Source organism: Exophiala spinifera (genome assembly GCF_000836115.1).
Source record: "Exophiala spinifera strain CBS 89968 unplaced genomic scaffold supercont1.10, whole genome shotgun sequence".
Lineage (NCBI taxonomy): Eukaryota > Fungi > Ascomycota > Eurotiomycetes > Chaetothyriales > Herpotrichiellaceae > Exophiala > Exophiala spinifera.
The window spans coordinates 5,775-29,378 of NW_015622522.1; the positions used below are offsets into that span (position 1 = coordinate 5,775).

At 50.9% G+C, this 23,604-nt stretch overlaps 11 protein-coding genes across 11 annotated transcripts; 5 read left to right on the forward strand and 6 right to left on the reverse strand.

The window, feature by feature from the left end:
• Window positions 1–651: 651 nt before the first annotated feature.
• Window positions 652–1,725, reverse strand: PV08_11676 (uncharacterized protein; the record flags this gene model as incomplete). The annotated part of the gene is made up of 5 exons (XM_016385984.1): window positions 652–893; window positions 947–1,046; window positions 1,104–1,234; window positions 1,296–1,427; window positions 1,485–1,725. The coding sequence occupies 5 exons, from the start codon at window positions 1,723–1,725 to the stop codon at window positions 652–654; spliced, it is 846 nt and encodes a 281-aa protein (XP_016230116.1).
• Window positions 1,726–2,902: 1,177 nt separating this feature from the next.
• On the forward strand, window positions 2,903–3,408 carry PV08_11677 (uncharacterized protein; the record flags this gene model as incomplete). Its single annotated transcript, XM_016385985.1, has 2 exons — window positions 2,903–3,042; window positions 3,150–3,408. The coding sequence occupies 2 exons, from the start codon at window positions 2,903–2,905 to the stop codon at window positions 3,406–3,408; spliced, it is 399 nt and encodes a 132-aa protein (XP_016230117.1).
• A 963-nt stretch (window positions 3,409–4,371) lies between these two features.
• PV08_11678 (uncharacterized protein) lies at window positions 4,372–4,794 on the reverse strand (the record flags this gene model as incomplete). The annotated part of the gene is made up of 1 exon (XM_016385986.1): window positions 4,372–4,794. The coding sequence occupies one exon, from the start codon at window positions 4,792–4,794 to the stop codon at window positions 4,372–4,374; it is 423 nt and encodes a 140-aa protein (XP_016230118.1).
• An 868-nt stretch (window positions 4,795–5,662) lies between these two features.
• PV08_11679 (uncharacterized protein) lies at window positions 5,663–8,018 on the forward strand (the record flags this gene model as incomplete). The annotated part of the gene is made up of 3 exons (XM_016385987.1): window positions 5,663–5,973; window positions 6,034–6,160; window positions 6,219–8,018. The coding sequence occupies 3 exons, from the start codon at window positions 5,663–5,665 to the stop codon at window positions 8,016–8,018; spliced, it is 2,238 nt and encodes a 745-aa protein (XP_016230119.1).
• A 671-nt stretch (window positions 8,019–8,689) lies between these two features.
• PV08_11680 (uncharacterized protein) lies at window positions 8,690–10,449 on the reverse strand (the record flags this gene model as incomplete). Its single annotated transcript, XM_016385988.1, has 5 exons — window positions 8,690–9,031; window positions 9,092–9,286; window positions 9,352–9,823; window positions 9,907–10,197; window positions 10,262–10,449. 5 exons carry the CDS (start codon window positions 10,447–10,449, stop codon window positions 8,690–8,692), a joined length of 1,488 nt encoding a protein of 495 aa, XP_016230120.1.
• Window positions 10,450–10,838: 389 nt separating this feature from the next.
• Window positions 10,839–12,805, forward strand: PV08_11681 (uncharacterized protein; the record flags this gene model as incomplete). The annotated part of the gene is made up of 3 exons (XM_016385989.1): window positions 10,839–10,891; window positions 10,952–11,409; window positions 11,466–12,805. 3 exons carry the CDS (start codon window positions 10,839–10,841, stop codon window positions 12,803–12,805), a joined length of 1,851 nt encoding a protein of 616 aa, XP_016230121.1.
• Window positions 12,806–13,096: 291 nt separating this feature from the next.
• Window positions 13,097–14,530, forward strand: PV08_11682 (uncharacterized protein; the record flags this gene model as incomplete). Its single annotated transcript, XM_016385990.1, has 5 exons — window positions 13,097–13,454; window positions 13,524–13,631; window positions 13,710–13,759; window positions 13,864–13,993; window positions 14,082–14,530. The coding sequence occupies 5 exons, from the start codon at window positions 13,097–13,099 to the stop codon at window positions 14,528–14,530; spliced, it is 1,095 nt and encodes a 364-aa protein (XP_016230122.1).
• Window positions 14,531–14,642: 112 nt separating this feature from the next.
• Window positions 14,643–15,926, reverse strand: PV08_11683 (uncharacterized protein; the record flags this gene model as incomplete). The annotated part of the gene is made up of 2 exons (XM_016385991.1): window positions 14,643–15,819; window positions 15,901–15,926. The coding sequence occupies 2 exons, from the start codon at window positions 15,924–15,926 to the stop codon at window positions 14,643–14,645; spliced, it is 1,203 nt and encodes a 400-aa protein (XP_016230123.1).
• Window positions 15,927–16,272: 346 nt separating this feature from the next.
• On the forward strand, window positions 16,273–17,258 carry PV08_11684 (uncharacterized protein; the record flags this gene model as incomplete). Its single annotated transcript, XM_016385992.1, has 2 exons — window positions 16,273–16,354; window positions 16,435–17,258. The coding sequence occupies 2 exons, from the start codon at window positions 16,273–16,275 to the stop codon at window positions 17,256–17,258; spliced, it is 906 nt and encodes a 301-aa protein (XP_016230124.1).
• A 59-nt stretch (window positions 17,259–17,317) lies between these two features.
• Window positions 17,318–19,112, reverse strand: PV08_11685 (uncharacterized protein; the record flags this gene model as incomplete). The annotated part of the gene is made up of 5 exons (XM_016385993.1): window positions 17,318–17,946; window positions 17,995–18,448; window positions 18,506–18,644; window positions 18,699–18,820; window positions 18,885–19,112. The coding sequence occupies 5 exons, from the start codon at window positions 19,110–19,112 to the stop codon at window positions 17,318–17,320; spliced, it is 1,572 nt and encodes a 523-aa protein (XP_016230125.1).
• Window positions 19,113–19,964: 852 nt separating this feature from the next.
• PV08_11686 (uncharacterized protein) lies at window positions 19,965–21,674 on the reverse strand (the record flags this gene model as incomplete). The annotated part of the gene is made up of 1 exon (XM_016385994.1): window positions 19,965–21,674. The coding sequence occupies one exon, from the start codon at window positions 21,672–21,674 to the stop codon at window positions 19,965–19,967; it is 1,710 nt and encodes a 569-aa protein (XP_016230126.1).
• Window positions 21,675–23,604: the final 1,930 nt, after the last annotated feature.

Here is a 23,604-nt window from a genome sequence, read left to right on the forward strand (position 1 = left end):
GTATCTACCTTTAGCCTGGAGTCGAGACCTTTCCAAAGAGTGGAAACCTGAGGGGAGCCAAGCTTGAGTGTACGCACATGTACCAGAAACCTTCTGGGGATCCCGCTTAATTTTCTGTCCCGCCCCCTTGGCATTGATTTGCTCCTTCTAGATCCGGATTAGAGAAGTCCCTGTGCCGCCTTCGGTAGAAATCTCTCCAGGGACAGATGTTGAACTTAACTTAGCACTAACCCTACATTGGGATTGGGTTGCGGCAAAGGCCAATTTGGTGCCCCACTAGGATCGGTCATGGCATAAGGCTAGACCGAACTACAGTACGGATAACAAAACATTAAAGATTGGAGGCGCTGATTGATGTGGAACTCTAATCCACGGGCCTTTGCTATATCGAAACCAATGACTGAGTTTGAACCTGTCATCGCATTGTCCAGCTTTGAATGATGTCCGAATCGTGTCAAGGCCTCTTGGAAAGGTTTGATTAATTGGACGCCGAATTTGGTCATCCTTATTTACCCCCCGAGAGTCACGGCTCTTGTGATTTCACACCTGATCCCTCGGATGTATTTGCCCGCAGCTGACCTACAGAACTAAATCTTCTGAATGAGCGACGCTAACTGGAGATCAACCCTTTGTCTTACTCCTCAGAAGGAGTCAAGGCACTCCAGGCAAAATATGAGATATGTCTGCGGGAGGTTGCAAGAAATCTGGAGGCACATCTTTCGGCAATTGCCTCGCCTCGGCCCACTTTCTTACGTCCTCAAAGTTCCTACACTTGTGCATCGTGTTGAAATCGACAAAGGGAGCAGGGGATGAAGGATTGTACCATACTTGACCAAGAACGCCGATGTCTACTGTGCACATCAACTGCTGTCGAAGAATGTCAAGGCAGTGAGCTGCAACAGCCTTGTTATTGACCGTTTCCGAAGGGTTTGGTAACCAGACTTACAGACGTGTTTTTTGAGGATGTTATCGTCGTTCTTGAAAGCTCCTTGTTTCAGTGCATGATAGTAGTCAAAGTTGTAATACAAGGCTTGTCGAAGGAGATTCTGCAGCCCGTTAGAGAGCTATTCTGCTCAACCCGGAGCACTTGGGGTGGAACGTACTAGACAGTGAAGTTGATGGAGCCCTTCAACATTCGCAGGATATCCTCCCCCATACTTCGGATTTATCCTAACCTGATCTCGTCGCAGACCAGCTTCGGAGGCCCGATCTTCTGGAATAGCAACGCTACGATCTTTGGCACAGTCAACCTACTTAGCCAAGTCTGTCGCGATAAGTAGATTAGGCAGACTCACAGTTGGATCCTAGAGCTTGCCAAGCAGCGTCAACTTCAGGGCTGGCACTTTGGCGATAGATGTTTTCGTCTAAGAAGGTTCCGTTGAATCTGATTGTTTTGTATGATAGGGAGATATCCTCAAGGAGGGGTGCTGCGACTGTCAAACTTATTCTTCTTCAAAATCATTATACCTGTGAGAGGTACTTACAGCCCTGTGTGACTTGCGTCGTACAGTCTGCATTTCGATTCCATGCAAATCCGAGACCCGCCAACAGTCCTCCGGAGAAGAGAGTAAGAATCAAGAAGGTCCCAATTAAAACCTGGCCCAGGGACAAAGTAAATTTTGGGGAATTTGGATCTTGTAGGTATCCCTGGAGTTCCGAATTTTGAAGCAAAGATTCATGATCCTCGACTTCGCCGCTCGCTATATTCTTTGAAAATAATTTCATAGCTCCGAGGTAAAAGGGAGTTACGCGCCAATATTTCGCTCCAATACTCTCCCGGAAGTACAATCTCAGAAAGAAAAAGGCGACATGTTATGCGCATTGACGTGCTCCCCTTCTGAGGTGTAGCTGAGCCTGCCAATGCCCGAGCCTTCGAAAAATGTAGCTAGAATGAAAAAGCTGAATTATGCACTTGCCTTGGCTACCTCCATGGCAGCTGCTGCGGTCAAGCACAGGCCTACGCGTCGAGTGGCCTAGTAGCTACGATAAGGTTTGCTTGCTTTCGTATATTGCCGGGTACGTTTTGAACTATCAGAGTGCTGATCCATTGAGCCCGGCCTGCGGGGAACCATGTCTACAAAGTTTGCGTGACCACTCCAGGAGTCCGAACCAGTCGCAAGTCGTTAATCTTTTCTACTTTTATTCTACCTCTCCCGTTTCTAAGTTAGACTCACGAAGAGTGACACGGATTCGGTTTCTTTCCTGGTCAGGTGAACTGGCTACTACTCGATGATGACCCGAGTTACGTAACAATTAATCTGACCATGTCACCAGGTCGGATCTTGTGGAAGCTATCTGACGGATTAGAGCTCCGTAATGTTGACGTGATGGAACTATGTACGGGCTACCAGTACGCTTAAATTGTTCAGCAAAGTATTTTATTCAAAAGTTCCATGTTTGAAGAGGTGCTCCGGGATTCATTTACTTCGTCGGATGGCTCTCTGTCGTGCTGTAGACACCAGGGTACAGCAATGTCAGCGATGTAGTTAATGGGAATTGTATTTAGGATTGTGTTTGTAAAAAGGGAACACAACTGTCTCATCAATGAGACCATCCGCTTACAGACTGCTCTTTGCATCTCAGCCTTTCATTTTGAGTCAGCCGGCTCGTATTTCACTTTAGCTCCTTGTCGCTCGCTTATATCGTTTTGGATTTCCACTCCTGACTACCCGCAGTTGCATACACGAGCTTAAGCTCTGTCCCTCGTGCACATTACGTCACCTACGCTGAGGTGCAGTCTAACATAGACGAGAAACTGAAACGGCGAGTCTGAGGGGCATTGTCGGTCCGTCATCCTTGAACTTCAATCGGTACAATATAAAGTCTCAGCGCCCGTCATCCTATTCCAGCATTCTTGCATGTGCGACCTTGCCTAACTCATATCGGCTCACCAAGCTCGACAATGCTTTTCCGTCCACAAAGTCTCATTCTTCTTGCCCTTGTGCCCTCAATTCTCGCTTTACCGCAATACGGTAGCTACGGGAACTATGGGGACTATAAGCTTGGTGATTATGGGTCTTATCCCTCGCCACCGCCCTCAGGGTGCGTTCTCCAGTTTCTATCTCGGCAATTCCCCATCAAGTGCATTCTTCAAGTGTATTCTATTAGATCTAAGGAAGTTTTGCTGAGCACCTCTTGACAACCAACAGGGCAGCAAATCCGTATGGTAGCTACGGCGACTATGGTGCTTACAAGCGTGATCCTACAGCAGCTCCCATGAAGAGGAAGGAAGCCAGCCCTGGAGCTGCACCAGCAGCGGTCGAAAAAAAGGAGGCAGCTCCAGAGCCTGCTCCTGCAGACTACGGCGACTATGGCAACTATGGAGACTATGGAACCTATAACATACCTCCACCCGGAGCTGCAAATCCTTACGGCTCATATGGTGACTATGGAGCCTACAAAGAGTGAGACGACAGCTCGATAAGCGCTGGGTTAGTGGCTCTCAAGGCTGCGGCCTAAGGATTACGGAAACGGTGGTGCCGAAGTGGAGGTTGCCAGCTTGAGGGATTTCGCATCCTCTTAATAACTACTTAGGTATCAAAGGTCCTTGCTTCAGTTAGGGAAATAACTCAGTCTCATAGCCTCCAATAGTTCTACTAAATGCAACTCGAAGGAAGGTATCTGAGAAATCTACACGAGGGTTCAGAATGATATGCCATGGGAGTCCCCTTACTCTATATCATGATTTCTCAGACCCGAAGCTCTGAACACTCAGTACTATGACATGCTTCATAACCTGGAGTTTACAATCTGGAGTCCGTTGCAAAGGACGCACTGGTAGTCCCAAAGTGTAGGACTTTTGCAGACTGCTTATATAAGCCAGGCATGCACACAGCACAGCCTTAGGCTGTCGCAGAATAATCAACCTTGTCCCGTATAGTACAGTTAACCAAACGAAAATGGTTAGATCTGTCTCTTTGGAATGACATTTGGTACCCCAGACCCTCGAAGGCTTGCTTATTCACTAACTAGGGCCTGTTATTTCTTTGTCCCATGTCCGCGGTTTCTGGAGCCTCCTTCCCCAGGGTTTGTGTGGAGATATATCGACATACTTAGAAGAACAAAGCTTGACCATCCGAGAGGATATATTTCTGCCTATGACCGCAGCGAACCTGCTCCGCCTTGGGTGGAATACGTACCTGAAGTAATGGTACAGGTCCATGAAGTTGCCTCTAAGCAGCCGGATCGCGAGCTCGAATTTGTATAACGACTTACCAATGTCGGACCTTTTTGCATTATAAGCGCCGCCACGTACCTAAAGAGGCTCGTGGCGACGGGTACCATCGTAAATGCCAAGGTCGAGGAGAGCAACGAGATGAATACAAGCCTGGTTGATGAGCAGTTTACATAGTACTCTTGATCACCGTGTGATTAGTTCATGCTGTTTATGGTAAGGCTATCAGGGAAGCCAGGACTATAGTTTTGAGGCTCTAGATTGGCATAAATCAAAGAGATCAGAACAGCCGCTAGCGGAAGAGGAGTAAGAATCAGGAGACAAGCCCAGACGATATGCTTTTTGTAGTCTTGCATTACCAACCTCGGCGCGCAAGATCGTTGGGGTTTCAGAGTATTTGCTTCAGTTGGCGAAGAGGGGTCATTTGTATCGAGTGTTCGACTAGGTAGCAACGTGGTGTCGAGTGTGGTGTCATCACTACCGTAGTGGCAAGGTCTTGTGTAGACCAATAATTGGGTGCTTCCCCCTTTCGCCGCGGCGCTACTTCTGGAGTTGGGTGCGCAAGGTGGTAGATGTCTAGGGGACAATGACACGTTGTATCGAGCATTTGGTGTCGGCATGGTGGTCACAGGAAGCCTAAGAGTGCGAGGGAGAGCGATAACGCTCGGCATAGCCACTAGATATATGTGTTGAGTGCTCGCGTGAGGAGCTGTTCTAAGCCACGACCCAATGTTTTGGTCTCTTCCAGAGCAGCTAGTCCTCACGGGAGATCCGAGCTTGTCTAAATTGCTGTTACTGGGATTGTAGAATGTAATACATACATGGAACCGTCTCACAACATGTTCCAGTTTCTTGATCATTCACCTTTTCGTGGCGCACTCAGGGCTCGAGCATCATGAGGGTGGGCAGTGCGTTGGACCCTGAAAGACTACGACAGGAAAGCGAGTATTTTGAGTAGTTGTGATGCTGATTGGACGTAGCCAGGGGGTGTGTTTCAGGATCTTTACCCTGTGGCCTTGGCCGGGCGCGAGGCCCCACGCGTGTTGATTTCCCAGCGCTGCTCAAACCCTCAAGCTGAAAAGGAGGCGCAGCCCCTGGAACCGCCGGTGCCTTGATTACAACTCGTGTCTTCGGGGTCGAGTAGCGATGGGACGCCTTAGACATGGTTCGATATCCCACATTTTCGCTGTGTTTGTCCTGTGGGCGTCCGATGTTGATATTCCGCATTCAAGGCAGATAGCTATCGCCGACCTTCGTTTTCGCCCAGCGTGGCCCGACTGAGCCACTACAATTCCACCTAGGGCAGCCTTTTGAAGACAGCACAGCCTCGCTAGACTTCATGGGCAGTATTTGACTATTGTCGTTGCCTGTCTCTCGGCGGCAGAAGAGCCTCGGCGAAGTAGAAGGACATACGAAACCCTTCTTTTATCTCAATCTTGGAGCAACTGGAGCGGAGAACTTCGTCAGAGCCGTCGTGCGTTCGGAGCCATGTCGAAGGCTCTATACTCGGTCGTGTCCCTGCGCGGTGCGAAGCAAGACAGCGAGGTCTTATCCGACGAGAATTCGACGCGATATGGTAGCAATGCCACAATGCACGAGCCGTCATCTGCCTTCGCCATCGACAGCCCCGATGGCGACCGCATGCAGGTCTTCTTGCTCAGGACCGTAACGTGCATCTGCGTGCCCATCCTCATGACTGGTTACTATGCCGGCCTGTGGGCTTACTGGATCGAGGGCTATGACAACTCGGGCCCCGTACCTTGGGGGCCCCCAGCTGGACTATGGGCGTATTATATATGGTATATACCGGCCGACTCATGTTTCTATAGCTCCTCGTCATCGCTGACGCCGTCTTACAGGTTCGTCGTGAGCGCAGTGGGGATTGGGATGAGCAAGTATGGGCTCGCTGGCATCGAGGCTGCCCTTCTCATGGACCCGCGGTGGGCGCCGGGCAATGCCATGCAATTAATGATACATTGTGACAGGGTTAGTAGCTTACCCTCTTGTTGGCTGTAGACGGCACTGACAATTTTCTCCTCTCCAGACTTGGTCAGGCCCGGCCGGCTGGGTTCAGATACGCAGCAGGCCATCACCAGCGTGGCTGTTGCTGGGACTCATCAGTGTCATTCCTTACGTTGCGTTGCCTTTGTCTGGTTTCACTCTACAATTGATGAATGGTTACACGACGACAAGAAGTTCCACAGCATATCGCGCCAATCTGGTTGGTCTGCGACCCGAAACCTTTCTCGACCAGAACCTCGAAGACGTCTTCACCCGCTCATTTAACCGATGGCGATCTTCATCTCCATCCGTCCTCTACGAGAAGTCAGCATACTATCTCCCAGCCGGCAGCAGATCGGAAGCTGATAGAAGCTGGCTCAAGGCCTTTCCGAACAACTGGCCCGATGAGGCCAACATAACCACTTTTATAGCTCCACAATCGAGCTCCATCGTAGAAGGTGAGGCCTGGGGACTTCAAACATCGCTCAACTGCAGCGTTGTGTCTTCGATCTCGCAATTCGAGCTTCTCAGCCAGCGCAACGATGACGGGACAGCTCCCCGATGCCCACCCATCAACTTCAACTCGTCAGAGGGCCTGCCTGAATACAGCGGCCTTCCAGATCTGTGTGACTTCGACGTCTACTTGCTGTCTCCCATCGCGAACGAAACCTTACTCAATCTCAACATCCTGGACAGTGTGAACTTCCCGGTAGGCATGATGGAGCTGGCAGTCAAACACCAAAAAGATTCAGACTTCGGGTTCGATGTGCCGTTTAGCAATGTCAAGCCCGTGCTCCTCGAGGCCGCGCTGTGGCAGAATCCTATCGAAATGGTGCAGAAGTGTGCCCCGCTCGAGAAGGTGGTTTCTAACGATCTTGGCACGATAGTGAGGGGGTTCAAGAAGACGTTCACGCACACAAACCTCACAGCCATGTTGACCGGCCAGACGGATATGAGTCCGAAGGAACTCGACGCCATTGGCGTACAATGTCGTTCCAGCTACAGAACCGGCTCCGCGACCGTGGACGGCCGGACGGGCACCTACACCAAGTTCGTCGACCAAGAGGCGGACGCCCTCGTCTCGGCAACTCCGGTGCCTCTGGCAACGGCGATCCCACGCATATTCCGCAGCGAAGTCTCGGCCGCGCTGTCCCTCCAAGACATGTATGGCGAACAAGCTTTTGTGGACACAATCAACAGCCTCAACGTGGAATGGACCGCGGACTCGAACATGGACCTAAACCCCATGGCCTACGTCGCCTCCAACATCTCATGGCTGCAGAACCTGTACAAATCGGTCGACGCCTTCTACCGCCAGCCCCTCTACTGCGATGACGAAGGAAATGTCAATCTGACCACGACCACAACCTGGCAGCAGCTGCAATTGATCAACTCCACACAGCTCGTGACCAGTATGATGCGCGCGCACAAAGCGTACGCGCTGGAGATGAGCAAGCCGACCGTGCAAGCTCGCTCCGCTTTCTTCCTGGGCAATCTGACCACAGTGCCGCAGACTCTCATCGTTAGTCGCGGGGATGTCCCGGCGCAGCCTGTACTTGCGCTCCTCGCAGTGTGGGCATTTTGCTGCAGCGTACTGGGCGTGCTTTACGGTCCCAGACGACGCTGGAGCGAGACCTTGGACGGGTATTCTATGTTCCGCTTTGGCACCGACCAGCCACAAGTCCGCCAAGCGTGCAGGACCACCAGGCGCTTCACGGAGTGCAGTGGGCTCAGGGAGCTCCCTGGTTTGGTGGGCGATGCAGCTCGCCAGAAAAGCTTTGGGTATATTACCTTGGTGGACCAGTGGCAGGGTGCAGCGAGTGTTGAGAAGAAATACATCTGAAGGCCAGGTAGTCATCTCATGCTAATCGCATTGTTACGGATAAACCAGTTTGCCATTCCAGGAGTCTACGAGACTTGAATGTGAGCGACTAAATATCCTGATCATCTGAGCTTTAGGCCTGCTTTTGATCATGTTGGCAAGTTTCTTGATCTCAGGAGGGACACCGATGTTGATACTCTGATTAACGACGGCTGGGTACATCGTCGACACCGTGATCCCGGTAAATGCTCTATCTAAGCTGCGGTCGACCAAGCCGCTCAATTGAGACCTTCGACTGTTGTCTTAGCCTCGAAGAGATATATCTGGAAGTGTTCTAAGTCGGGAACCTTCAAGGGAGCAATTCATCACTGATCATTCTGCCCAGTTGAGGGCATGGATACTGGTGGGAAAAAGGCTGCTATTGCGAGAACCGGTGCAAGGTATCTCTCTCCTTTGGGATCCTTTGTGCTCTTTCTGTCTTTCCTGCGCCACAGTCATTTGCCCCATAGCTACTGGCGTTGTCCACATCAGCCAGCCCCTAAATAGGAATACTTCAACCCTCTGTCGTGTTATCACTCTGCAGAGGCCTGTCCCTCGAGACATTCCTAACACCTGACCACTACCACTAAGTAAGTTCAATCTCATGTCGCTCACCAATAAGCAGTGCGCTCTGGATACCTGCGCCTCACTTCTCACACTCGGAATCTGAATGCCGGATCCTTCATGCTCGAGATCCCACCGGTAATATAGTCCCCTGCTTTCACGACACTCTGCGCAGTATCGCGTTTCCGATTCTCCAATCTCATCCAACCACCATATGACGCGGAAATGACGATAACCGCAATGCACATCCCGATGTTGGTATGAAGCGCCGTCACGTATCGTGGTGCTTCATTGCTTTTGTAGATATTTGCGGAGAGAAACCCACCACAGTTAGCGCAGGCTATGATCAATCCACACGTCAGGGCTCGGGCATTCAGATTGGGAATGTTGGCAGATGCCCAGGCGGCGTTGAGCGGGGTTGCCGGGTAAGCCTAGAAGGAAAAACGAGTTAGAGACAGTTGTATCTGAGATTCGACCGAAAAGGCACTTACACCGGAAGTACAAAGAAACATGGCGAAGTAAACCACCCCAGTTTTCTTGGTGGGCACGGTGGACAAAATGGTGTACCCTATCAAGCTCAACAATCCAGAGCCGGCTATATGGAGGCCTCGTTCTCCGAAGTGGTCGGATGAGACACACCATACAACAAGAATAACAGCACCTGTCAATGCTGGAGCCACGGTATACTGTGAGAACCGAAATTTAGCTTTTGGACTCTCGAACGACGGAAGAGGTTATACGGAGAACATACCAGGTTGGTCTTCACGACACTGTACCCCAACCTGGCCACGATCATGGCAAGGAAGTTGGCGTTTGAGGTGAGGATAACACCAACGGCAAACGCCTGAACGCATCTGACATAGCCATGAAAGGTGGTGAACTCGCCGATGGCCTCTTTCCAGTTGAACTTGTCATCCAATGTCTGAACAGAGTCCAATTCCAGACGCTGCCGTGCTACGTCTTTCTCGTCTGCAGTCAAGAATCGACCACTCTGTGTATCAGAGGGCAGCAGCAGGAATACCACAATGCTCCAGAGCAACGTCAAACCTCCTTCAAGGAAGAAGAGGTAGCTCCAGTTGAAATAAGATCCACCTTTGATTTGGAAAACTCCGAAAGCAAGGAGTCCTCCAAAAGCCGACGATGCAGTCAAAGCGGCATAGAATATCCCTAAGCGAGTCGCAAGCTCGTTTCTCGTGTACCAGATAGAGAGATAGTAGATAATTCTGGCGACCAAAAGACCATAGTCAGTTGATCAGCACACACAAGCAACACAAATGCCAAGGGGTTATATCTGGGTGACACTGACGACGCAAGAAAGCCCGACTCAAATAGTCCTACAAATACCCGGCAGACGACAAGGGTGTGGAAACTTCTGACCCAGCCTGTCGCAAGGGATGCACATCCAAATCCAAAGAGCATTGTGGCTATCGATCGTTTGGCTCCAAATCGTTTCGTCGCCATTGTTGCAAAGGGTCCAAAGACGACGAAAGGAATTTGATAGTAGGTTAAAACTTGGTTGTACTGGTTCCCCACCAACTTGAGATCTTTCGCGAGGCCGGCCGTATGTGCATTTGATACATTGCTTCGATCTAGAGAACTATAAGAAGGCATTAGTATTACATACTGTCCCAACCGTAACGTGGCATGAACATGATCCGCACTTCAAAAGATAGGCAAAGGCTAAGAGTGGCAGGAGAATGGAATCCGCCTTCCTCTTGAGCTTTCTCACTACTATTGGATCGATGCAGGTCTCCTGGGCTTCGTGACATGATGGTTCCGGCAACAGTTTCACGTCCTTGATGGGGGTGATGCTGCGTTCGATAGCTGGATTTTCGACTGTCGCTACCATGTTGGCATGGCTTGTGTGAAGAGAAAAATAGACTGATGAGAGACTCGGTTGTTCGCCGATGGCATGTCCAGTTCTTCATATAGTCGAGCATCTTTGTCCATCATGCCTCAGGCTCTCGGCTCCCTCTAGCCTGCTCTCGTTCCCGTGGGCAGAGAAAGTGTAGGGTAGAGTTTGAGGCCATGTCCGAGATAATCGGATGGAAGCCGATAACTACCTTGAGTTTGTGCCAAAAAGGGCAATCATGCCGATAAAGCAACGTCTTCATTGTTCTTCAAAACCTACGGGTTATCCGACCTCTCCTCCTTCTTCTGATTTTCATCCTGCCATTCTCGCTCTCTTATCACTCATTTTCAGCTTCAGCATCGGATGCTTATCTAAACCCCAAGCCGATGGCTCCTTCTAGGAGCGAGATCAGGCGAACGCCACAAGCCTGTCGCACATGGTAGGTCGTTGCCTCCTCGCCTTGCTTGTGGCGGCGCTATTGCTAATGTTGCATGGACAGTCGTCGTCGAAAGACAAAGTGTAACGGCGTCCACCCACGGTGCAATTACTGCTCAGCAAAAGATATCATGTGTGAATGGCCACCAAATGTTATCAACGCATTTGCTGGAGGTGATACATCCACTATACCGTCTTGGCACCTCTCCCTGGACGACCCTTCTCTGAGGACCGCCACCAACACGTTACCGCTAAGCAGTGAAGGGCTCAAACTCTGCATGGCTCTCTTTTTCGAGAAACACTCCGCCATTGACTTTTGCTCCTTCTTCCGACAGTCACAATTTGACGGAACCAAGCCCCAGAACCACTTTCTGGTAACAGCGATCATTTCACTCGTTATTCGATACCTTACGGAGGACGAAGTAAATAGCTTCTTCGGCTTTTCTTCTCAGGTTGAAGCCTATCGACACTTCACGAAGAGGGCCCAATGCCTAGCACGCGAGAGTTCAGATCATCCCAGTGGTAGGCATGCTGCATGAAATCGCCTTGCTCGCACAATCACGTGCTAACAAGAGTAGTTCCAAATATCCAGGGAAACCTTGTCCTCTGCTTATCAGCACTGCTCTCGGACTTGGGGTTGAGCCACTGGATGTATGCTGGGACGGCTATACGAATGGCCCAGGCAATGCGACTCAACAAGGAGTACCATGACAAGCACTCGGAGCACGAGCGGGAGATCCGGCGACGAACCTTTTGGGCATGTCTTCAATTCGACCGACTGTTGGCTTTTTTCCTGACCAAGCCGCATACTTTGTCGTTGAAGAATGTGGCAATCGCGCTCCCTAGTACCGATGTCTCTTTCGCCTACGGAGATCCTACTCGAGGGGTAACTTTGCTCACACTCGCAGAGTATACAGGGAGTGCCTCAGATCTTGGTCTCGTTCCATACTTGCTAAAGTGCCTTTCTCTCTGGAGCGACATGGCAGACTTCCACGTCTCCCACGGGAGAAGGTCCGAACCACTTCCGCCTACCGATACGTTTAGCCGGTTTTCTCTGCTTTCGGCATCAGTGAAGGATTGGGCAGCTGCCCTTCCCACGAGACTGCATTGGTCCGAAGAGAATTACAAAGTTCATTCGGCCTTGGGTCAAGGTCCCACTTTTATCGCACTACACTGTCTCCTCTTGAGCGCCTGGTGCGTGGCCCATCAAGAATACCTACCCCAGACAGACGGGTCCTCGATCCTCCTTGATTATTCGGACGCTGCAGGTTGGTCGTTCCTCCATCGTGAGCCGAGTTTGGTCTCCACCTGCGTGTCAAACGCCCTTGCCATTGGGGAGCTTATCACGGAGACATTCTCCAGGCAATCTCGTCCTGAGCCTCCAGTTAGCGCCGGCGGAATATTTGTCGCTCTCGCCATGTTCTCCGCGGCAAGTCCGCTCTTGTGGCTGCAGTACACTGCAGATCCCCAAGAGTTTGAGCTAGACAAAGGACGTGCAATGGAGTATTTTGAAACCTTTCGACAGTTGCTCGTTGGCTGGCGGCATCATTCCTGGAAGATCGCTGGAGTGTGGTTGAAAGGACTCGATGAGATGCGGGCTCTCTACGAGTATGCCTACCGTGGTGACCCTAGTATACTGCCCAGCACTTTGGACAACATGGACACGGAAGAAGGCACGGAAAACCCAGGTGGCGAAGAGCCCTGGAGTTCGTATAGACCACAGCTGGGAGACGGACTACCGCAGTTAGATTGGCCCACTAATCTCTATTCATTCCTCTGTTTCAACAGCGTCAGTATGGGGAGCCTTCCATCTGAGAAGCAGAGATATATCTGGGCTGTTTTGACGCGTGGCTGGCCATACAGCACTGAAGATAGTGCATTTTTGGACTTCAGTGGTTCCATGGCCTTGGATGGCTGAACCAGCAAGTCCTTTCTCAGAGAACATGACAGCATGTGACTGGTTTGTGGAGGCCGACCCACTGTCGGTAATGCCGATGCACATCATCCGGGTCCGTAGGTGCGAGGGCATGTGGTGCTCGCTTGCCCGCCTCACAGGATATTTTCGCTGGACTTCTATACAAAAGCTCCTATCACCACTCCAAAAGGGTTTCGCCAGTTTCTCTCTGCACTCGACCGATTCACTAAGACACCATCTACTACTGTCATTGTTTGAAACGGCAATATCTTAAAGGAGCATCACTAGTGTACCATGACTATCTCATCAATTCCACAGACCAACGGTGGTCCAACTACAGAAAAATATGAAAACGGCGCACTCCCTAACGCTATCCACCCGGACTTTCTTCCACGTCTTGATGAGGATTTCGTGCAATACTACAACAAGTATTTTGCTTGGAAACCACCAACCCATGAGATCAACGTCAGGGAAATCAGAAGCAACCCGACCAAATACAACTCGCCCTGGGAGAGGGACTATACGGGAAGCAGCCACATCCAGGACATGCAGCTGTTGTCGCACGATGGATACGAGTTCAAGGTTCGATGCTACCACCCCGACGCGGTGAAATTTGGTGACGGCCCGTACCCGCTCCATGTCAATTTTCATGGTAAGAATTGCCATGTTCATCATTAAGCCCTACATACGGCAGTGATCTGACAAGATCCCATTTCGGCAGGAGGTGGATTTGTGTTTGGAGGACTTAAAGGCGACGCCGAACTTTGCAAATTGATCCAGGAAAACGTGGGCGTACTGGTGTTGGACGTTGATTACAGACTTATGCCAGGTAAGTTTGCACACGACTGTGTATTGAAGTACGCTCCCCAGATTTCAAGACAATCGCTAACACTGTAACTCTCACTAGAACATACCTTTGGTGATGGCCACGAAGACGCCTGGGCTGTTGTGCGCTGGGTACGTCGACTCTCGCAGATGGCCGCTCTCTAGTCTTCCTGGAGAAAGGCACATCAACGACAAAATTGGAAACAAGATCAGCTGATTTGTTTCCCGAACTGTAGCTTCGTGATCATAGCCAGGATATCAATGGCGACAGAGACTCCATCTCTGTTGGAGGCATATCCGCAGGGGGAGCGATCGCTGCTGTGATCCAGCAGCTGGCTCGAGACGAGGATATCCCCCTCAAGCTAGGTATGTTGCTTCCCACCCGAGGGATACTGTAATCCTTGAGGCGAGTACCGGACTGGGATCACCAGTGCACTGACCTTTGACTGCCTAGCATTCCTCGCCGTGCCCACGACACAGAGCTTCGGTGACCTCACGAGCCCGCTGAAATCGCCGTACCCGTCCATTGCGGAAAATGCCCTTGCCCCCTGCTTGAACTGGGCCCGGCTAGCATATTTCAGAGACGTCGCATTCCCTCGCGACCCCAGAGCCCTCGAGGCTATTGCTGCGCTCCCTGAGTTCTACAGAAGTCCTATAAATGGCAATATGAAGGGCTTGTGTCCTACATTTGTGGCCACAGCCGAACTCGACCCTCTACGCGATGAGGGGGAGGCTTATGCCGAGAAATTGGTGGAGGCTGGCGTCAAGGTCACGGTCAGACGATACACAGGTGTTCCTCACCCCTTTATGCACATGACGCCGATTCAAAAAGCGGCTCTGTACGCCGAAGACTATTGTGAGGCTGTGAGGTCGGCTCATCGAAAGGTTGATGTGGAAGGGTAGAGTAGTAAATATAACTGCGCACTCTCTACACGAAATTATACTTACCCCAATATGTGACGAGGTATTGAAAAAGGTATATGTATGTGCTCTTCATCGTTCTTCCTGCCCTTACTTAGGTGGATGGTAGTATCTTCCCAAGTTCCCACACAGAACCCGCTTGTCTTGTTAAGCCTTCGTCCCTAAGAACACCTGTGACAAGGTCTTTAACTTCTTCTGCCACACCCCAACTGATCTCATAGCCTCTTCCGCCCGCTCCATAGGCATGCACAATGACGAGGATTTTCGCCTGACGGTCAGAGGCGGACTGAGTCTGTGACGACTGTGGTAGCGTTCTTCTTTCGACCTCTAGCCTGAGTCCCCCGTCTCTAGTCGGCCTTCGGCCTACCACATCCTGGAGGATTTCGTACGACGGAGTCTGAGAGGTCGTGAGGTACTGGTGTTTGCCCTCGGTCATTGAAGACGACGACAGTAATGCTAGTTCACGCATGGATTTCGCCAACGTCGCTCTCGTGCGCTGATCGGGGCGTGCGTCCCACTCGCCCGCTTCTTTCGTGCCACCGACGATGGTGCCTCCATCGAACCCGCGTGGGATCACGAAGCTCCACGTCCCATCTGCATTTTGGCGCGTGATGGTCTTCTCAGCTGGAATATTCGTCAAGGCAATCTGTCCTCTTGTAGGGAAGCACGCCTTGTCTCCGAATCCCATCCCGCTAGCGTTGATCACCAGCCTGGCAGCAGGAGCGACGGCAGCCGCAGCTGCCTCCTCTTCACATTTCACATCCGCGGTCATGATGCTGCCGCCGTTCAATATGAATTTTCGCAACAGGGCCATGCAATAGATGGGGGAGTTGATGCAGTATGTCGTGTACTCGTATCCCAACTTGACGCCCCTGGGCAGCGTATGCTCGTCGATCCTTCGAAAACCCTGCAGACCTGATTGGGTCATGAACGTAGCTGCGTCCAGCGACTGGATCTCTGGGCTGGGGTTCTCGAAGTACTCTACCCCCGGGACCTGTGTCACCCCGAGCCACGGTTGCGTTGCAACTTGCTCGGCAAACACATTGCATGTGTATTTCAGCCATCGAGCCTCGCGGGCCAATTGTGGCGTCAACGCCAGGATGGGTCGGACGTGTGCACCCGCGTGCATCGATGCATAGTTTGGAGATGGCTGTATCGAGCTTGGGGAAGAAGGGAACTCTTTTGCAATGATGATTAACTTGTACGGGAGACCCTGTGCGTGAATCAGATCTTGGATGCGCAGCGCTGCCGTCAGACCAAGTATTCCTGCTCTTGAACAATGGAAGAGATAGGAAATGTCAGCAAGGTCAGTTCATTTCATAGGAGTCCAACTAATCAGTGGTAGACCTTACCCTATAATGACAATATATTCAGACATCGTGGCAGATTGAGATGAAGAATAGCCCAAGTCGAACTTCGGTGCTTTATCTCACATGGGCAGGATTGAGGCCACATAATCTTCCCTTTTTATTTATCGGGATCAATCCAAATGACATCCATTCTATTCGTCACAAACAGCTGATACTTTGCCGACTCTACTCCTTTGATGCTAAAGTCGGCCGGCGGTGGGTGTTATCCCAGTGTCGGCTTATCCGATGGCAAAAGTGTTGCAATATCGGCGCGATCCCGACGGGTCTTTTTCGGTGCTTTTACAAAGATGTACAAGAGACAAGGATGAGTTGCCGGGGGCTTGGTATCGAGTAGATCGTGACGCAACAATAATAATGGATATCTCTCCAGATCAAAAAAAACTGTCGTCCAGACTACATCAAGATGTCACACTTGCATGTGTGCAGATGAAAGTTGGTAAGCAACACACCAGGCACCACCTTATTGGCCTTTTTGAGGTCTGTCGAATAGTCGGCCACTAACCGACGAGAAATCAGGGATATATAAGTCGGAGAATCTTACCCGTGCCAGATCTCTTGTGCTTCAGGCCGCTCAGGAGGGAGCGAAGATCGTCATCTTGCCTGAATGCTTCAACAGCCCTTACGGCACGGCGTACTTTCGCCAATACGCGGAGACTCTACCCAGATCTCCATCTCTATCTCCGCATAATCCACAGGCAGAGGAACCGTCCGAATCGTTCCGTATCTTGTCGTCTACGGCGAAAGAAGCCGGCGTCTATCTCGTCGGTGGTAGTCTTCCTGAACTAGACCCGGACCAGGGAAAGTACTACAACACTTGCCTGTGTTTCTCTCCAGACGGACAATTACTTGCCACGCACCGGAAGATTCACCTTTGCGACGTCGACATCCCAGGCAAAGTTCGACTGCAGGAATCCGAGGTCCTGTCACCTGGAAACGAGATCACTATTGTGGACCTGCCCGGATATGGCCGATTAGGTATAGCTATTTGCTATGATGTTCGCTTCCCCGAGCTTGCCATGGTCGCAGCGAGGAAAGGATGTTTCGCAATGGTGTATCCGAGCGTGTTTTCGACAGTGACGGGAGAATTGCACTGGAGCCTCCTGGCTCGAGCCAGGGCGTTGGACAATCAGATCTACGTGGCAATGTGTAGCCCTGCGCGGACGTTCGAGAAAGAATATCGTGCTTGGGGTTATAGTATCATCGTCGACCCTTTGGCGAGGGTTGTCGCAGAGGCAGATCATGCTGAGGCCACGGTCTACGCTCGTCTGGACAGCCTTTTAATCGAAGACACTAGACGGAATATCCCATTAGATCTACATAGGAGATTTGACGTCTACTAGGACGTCAGCAATTGAGTGTCATGGACTACCAGAATTGACCATGCGGTTACCCTAGATAATCATCGCCCAACAGCACCGTACCAGCAAAGACCCAACAGTCCTCCAACCACGATAGCCACAGGAGCGGGTACTTTAAACCACGCATTCCCAGCATATGTGAGAGTGGTGACCACCACCCACCAAGCGTCTTGACCTAAACTCTGTCCGCTCGAGCTCTCTTGGGTCAAAAAGCCAATCTGCCATAGCCTGTAGACAGCGGTAAACACGAGTCCAACAGCAGTGGCATTGATCCCGCGTAATAGACTGATCACAATTAATTTGTGCCTCAAGGTGCCCCATAGGCTCTGGAAGCCCACAGCCAGCGTGATTCCCGGGGTGAAGATACCCATGAAGCCAATGAACGCACCCAGCACGGTGGAATGGGGAGTGCCCAGAAGGGCAAGGGCTCCAAGATAGACGGCGAAATTGAAGTTCGGGCCAGGGAACGCTTGGATGATGGCAAGACCGATCAAGAAGTCCCGCGTCGAGACCCAGCCTGGCTGGACGACGTATTCGCGCAACAACGGGATCACAACAGGACCACCGCCGAAGATGATGGTACCAGCAAGATACATGTTGGCAAAGAGATCAAGCGGTCTCGGCGGATCGTCAAGGACTCCTCGAGCGACTAGGACAACGATGAACGAGGCTTGATTTATTAGTTTTGGGGATCTTAAAGAAGACGGAGGAGACTTACCAAAAAATGTGGCAATGATAGTCAAGCCAATCGTCACTGGTATGGCATAGGACTTCACATCTGTACGGTTAGCTTCCTCAGTCCCTTGTGGTCCCTCGGTCTTCGGGTCTGGTTTGGCGTGGAAACTTGTCTGGGCTGCGTGTCTCCGTTGAACACCGGTACCTTGCTCACTCGGCGTAGTGCTTCTTTCAGGAAGAATGGCTGGCTCGTTCGCTTCGACAGACGCAGGCTCGGGTGGTTCTGGTGGCTGAGATCGCCCACGCTTCCTGGCCGCCCGTTTAGCCATGATTTTTCCAATTTGTTGCTGAAGCCATAAATCCCAAACGACAGTGGCAGTTCCGCCAGAGATAATAAGAACTGGGAAGTACCATAAAGCCGTATAACATAGACCTGCGCAAGCGCCAAAGATCACCAGAATACGGGTAATCGGGTCCTTGATAGCTTTCTCCGCGAGCTAGCCAACGTCAGACAAAGAGGGCCGAGGGGAGAAGAGCTGTCGGAGGTGCCTTACCTGGACGGCGGCAAGCGCTACAATGCCTACTGTTGACGCATTCAAGCCAGTAAGGAAGGCGTATGCAATGGCAGGGAGAACCTCGTTGATTTGACGAACTCCCAAAGACAGACAAAACATGCCGATTGCTCCAGGCAGGCTACGCGGCAAGGGTCAGGTTTGCATTATCACCAAGGGATGGACCAATTCTAACCTCCAAATTAGGAATGTAAGCAGTGCTGGGAGTATGCCTGCATGTATCAGGATAATACAGAATAACATCTTAGTGCTTCCAGGACCAGGTAAGGCTTGACAGATCGCGAACAATTCTTGATACTAAACAACTGTTACTATGGGGCATCCCACCACGTACGCCAGGCAAAACAGACACAGGCCTTACCACTTGCTCGTCAATCCACGGGATTCGGCCATGTGTTCCTTGCACAAATCGACGGTGTTCAATTTGAAAGTGGACCGGAGGACCGCCAAACGCCGTAAACCCGAGGTCCCAAGTTCTCGTGATGACATCTCCCATACGCCAGAAAAACTTATCGGTGTTGGCAAGATATGCATTACTTTGGTCGCGCGAATAGTCGCGCACCACGCGAAAAGCTGAGAGCAGGGGCATGTTGGCGCAGTCGGCGACAATAGTCGAAGTCTGACGATTCGAGACTGTGATAAGCGAAAGATAGCGAGGGCGGAAATCGCTCTGCGTGGACGCCAAGTATGTCTTGGTGTTGCGAAGAATGGCGTCATTTCCGAGGACGATTATTTACTTCTCGGCGCGAGGCTTTATCAGAATCTCGCTGCCCCTGTGCTGACGACGTTTCAATCATACATCGTATGGTTCCGTAACTAACCAACAGGGTCAGATCACAACTTGCGTCGGTATTCTTCGAGCAATCAGTGATATTGTGATGCGATACCTAGCCATTGCTAAGGCCAGCTGTAGCGCAGAAACCACATCTCCGTCCGGTAGCAAACCATTTCTCTTGCCGCATGCTGAATCCCAGCATAAGGTTGCCAAAATCTTCGGACAGCTTGACTCTACATTCATGCTAGAGCCGCAGAAGAAATGGGCTCGTCATTCCCAGAGCCAGATTGTGCGGGGGCGCTGCCTTATCAGCGGTAACGCGCGATCGAGCCTACCCTTGCCGTATTCTCCAAGTTGATCGTATCGGATGTTTCCTCGCCAAAAGTCCCTAAGGCGAAACTCGGCTTTAATAACACAAGGTATGTTTATGAAGGCTTTGACGAACGAGAGGAGTATCGACTTCCCTAGACTTGGTTGGGCAGTGCACCGTGTTTAGAAAGATGCCGACAGGATGATTGTCCTTGTTGCTGCGGATTGAAAATAGGTCAGGCTCCAAACGAAGACGTGAGAATATGAAGGAATTCTCAAACAATGCTCTAGTTCTGATGAAGGGTAGCTATTCTGCCGTTACATCAGAATGTAAACGCAGAGACAACAATATACTAATCACAACATAACCAGACTTGCTATCACCAGGGCACCCATTGTGCAATACAAAGTACGGGAGTTTCCCCGGCAGGCTCCATTCTCAGATGTGTTCGCAGTGGCGTTGCCATTCCCAGTACTACTGTCGGTTTCATTGCCGCTAGCTGTAGAGTTGGATGCTGATTCTTGGATCTTTGACAGCCATAGCTCGACCGGGCTCAAGTCTGGCTCGCAATGTGCATCGGCCTCGGGAAGCGTCCCATTAAGGAAGTAGGCTTGAACGTGTCTGGATACACACTCGGAAGGGTTGATAAATACACCATGACCATACCCGCTATGGGGCAGCACCGCACTTCCTGTGAATGCTGCGCTTCCATTGTACGCGTTGACAAGCGGTGTCACCGGGTCGAACTCGCCATTCACATATAAGATTGGAGTTTTCGTAGTGACGTGGAAATCTCCCCAGTATCGCTCCTTCGCTGGCATTCGCCACCGGGCAGAAGGCCAGATGTTGAAATAGGAGACATCGCTAAAACCCGGGCTGACAGTGCCTTGATACTCTACCTGAGAAAGGTATTCGTCGCTGGAGTTGGCAATGAATGTGGCATCACTCGCTCGGATCCCGATCACGGCATTCTTGGCCGGGCCGTAAGGAGGAGCCGAAGATGTGTTTTTGGGCGCAGGGGTGGTTCCATTGAGGATGTCGGCGAGGGTCTCTGCAAAAGTATGCCAAGTAGAAGGGTAGTAAAGGGGGTCAATGAAAGTTCCTTTGACCCCCAAATAGGTAGAATAACCTTCGACACTCGACGTCGCATTCTCGGCAAGGGGTGTTAGTAATGCGTTAATAGGATCGAGAAGATCTTGGGTTGTGTTCGGTTGAAGCAGTGAGTACAGGGCACAACTGTCGCCCAAGTCGAAGCATGTCTGGAGGAAGCCAGCGAAAGCCTTATCGGTATCGTGGACGAATTCTCCGTAATGACCGGCTCGGTAGTCATGAGGATTCACGTTGCCATCCAGAACCATCCGTCCAACCCTGTCGGGAAACATGGCAGCAAAGTAGGATCCCAGCGCAGTACCGTATGACCAGCCATAGAAGCGAAGAAGGCCGTCTTCGTCTAGTGCGTCGACGATTTCGATCATGTCTCGGGCAGTGAAAGCTGTCCCGATAAGTGTTCCCGTGTCGTTCGCTTGTTCAGCGCAGTAGTCTGCAGTTTGACCAGCGTAGTCCCATCCGACATTAAGGAAGACTTCTGTCGTATTGGTGCTGACTAACGTATCAACGTCGCGCTTCCGAGCTGGGGCCGCAGTCATGGCCTCGAGATCGCAGACGAATGGAATAGTATAACCGGTCCCACGAGGGTCCCAGGATAGGAGATTCCACTGTGGCCCAATTACAGTCTGCGCAATTTCTGCGACCGTTGGTAGATTCTCGGCGGCCGTACCGCCGGGACCACCAAAATTGATCAGGACGGACCCCAAAACTGGTTCTTGGGTGGCATTGACTCTGAGTATCCGGAGGTCAAGCGGGCCCGAGTCAGAATCAGTGTAGTCTAAGGGTACCGAAAGTGTAGCGCAGTCGAAAACCGAGCCTTGACGATTCAGTAGTGCAGAGATGTTTGCGTTCAGCTCTGGACATGGCTGGAATTGAATGCCGGTTTGTCCACCACCTTGCGCCAGGACGCTAAGAGCCCCAGAGAGGCCCAGTACTGTTAATGCAAGTATCGAGGACATTTTTAAGTGTGTTGTTGAAAAGAAAAGAAGATCTTTGTGTTGGTGATGCATGAGTTTAAAGCATTCGAGACAGGGCTCTATATACTTTTCAAGCAGCTGCAAGAAGCGAGCAAGTATGACGTCGTCCATGGCTAAGGCAAGCCTCTTACGCTGAGTCCGCCCATGTTTCATTGATGAACCTGGGTGTAGATCAATGCAGCTTTCAACATTACCCGGGGCGAATTGTTGATATCCGCAGTCTGTTCCTGGGGCTGAATCGGTCGAGCCTGTGCCTTGGCCGACCTATAGCGTCTCCTTCGACTGGCTCGTGGAGAATGAGGCATCCCAAGTCACAGTGCTTCAACACTGATTAAATGCGTCGAAACTGCGCCTCGTAACTCCAGAGCTTTCCGCTGGGCTTCCGACGATCATTCCTCGGCACCCTTTGGCCTTGGCGTATATTTCGCGATAGGTCCAATCAGCGCCCATAGAAATGGCGATCCGTTGGCCTGACCGCCAAGGCATTATTCTGCTTCTGGTCGTATGTGCCGCTGACCAAGAAACCTGGAGGAGTCGACCCGCAATCGCCGGGTTCTGAGAAGTTCAGACTTAGGACTCTGCTTATTATAGAACCGCGGCGCACGCAGGCACTATAGGAGATTCATGGTGGAACCGAAATTAGAGGAAAGAGAGAGATCTGCGATGATTTTGTTGTGTGGAAGGCAGATTTATTTGGACAACGTCGTTCCGCCGCAGTAAGGTCAATCCCATCAGAGTATGCTTTTCAGACATTCCTGGAGTGCACCTGCACGGTTGAGCAAGGATTTCGCCAATTCTGCAGAACACTTGCGTCGATACTGCTGAAATCAGATTTTCAGACACCTGGGTTTCTCATTTACCCTTTCGCCTCAACTTTGAAGCTACTATCATTCATTCTGATCCAGAGCAGTGTAGCCGGGAATACGTTAAACAATATCGAGATTGCTTGCTCAATGATATTCAGAGGTCTCGCAACTATCGAATCAATTCCATAGATAGGGGAACCCAGACAGGGAAATTGATGAAAATGATAAAAACACAGAACTTGCAAGGAGGGTGCAAAGCCTAATATCCTTGGTAAGACCTGATAAGGTGACCTTGAACGTGAACTGGAGTAAAGAGAATATTGATGATGGACGAGGGGTAGTTGATATCATGCAGGAGTTCTTGCTATGGAGCAATGGTGCACTAAAAACCATATATTATTCGTTGAGAGTAAGCAGCAATATAACCACGTTAGTACCATTTAAACATCACCGTAGGATTTATAGTTAGACATCAGCGTACACAAGTCGCTGCCGAGTCTATACAGAGGTATATAGCCTCATCCAGCACGTAATATCACGGGGGGTGAGAGCTGCCACGAGCGAAATCTGATGCTATTGTCGTTGGTACGATTATCTTAGATAGAATATCCTGAAATTCAGTGAGGTTGAGTTGCTATAAAAACGCTTCATGCTTTCGCAAGGAGTAACGCCTTCGTAAAGGCGTCGTAATGATGTCTGTTGTTGCAACCCAGTCTTCGCCGTTCTTGTAATTCCTGTTAACGCTAGTAGCGATGACCCCCAAAGTGGCAGAGAAAGGAATATCACTGTTCTTGAAGGGTAATCGAATGGGCTGTGGGCTATACGAGAGGAAAGATGATCTCTCACCTCGATCTAGGCTTATAGCATGAAACATTCTCTTCCACCACATCATTCCGCCGGCGGTGTTGGATAGCGCCACCAACTCTGCCTTGATGGATTGAAGTTGTCACAGACTTTCTGCTGCCTTCCAGTCAATACAGCCCCCAAACAGCGTGAGGATATACCCTGTTGGAGCTCTTCCTTGGCTCGAGGTTGTCGCAATAGAAAGCGTCGAACGTGCAGAGAAATGAATGCTGTGAATTGCAGGACTCAGTCACCGCAAAATA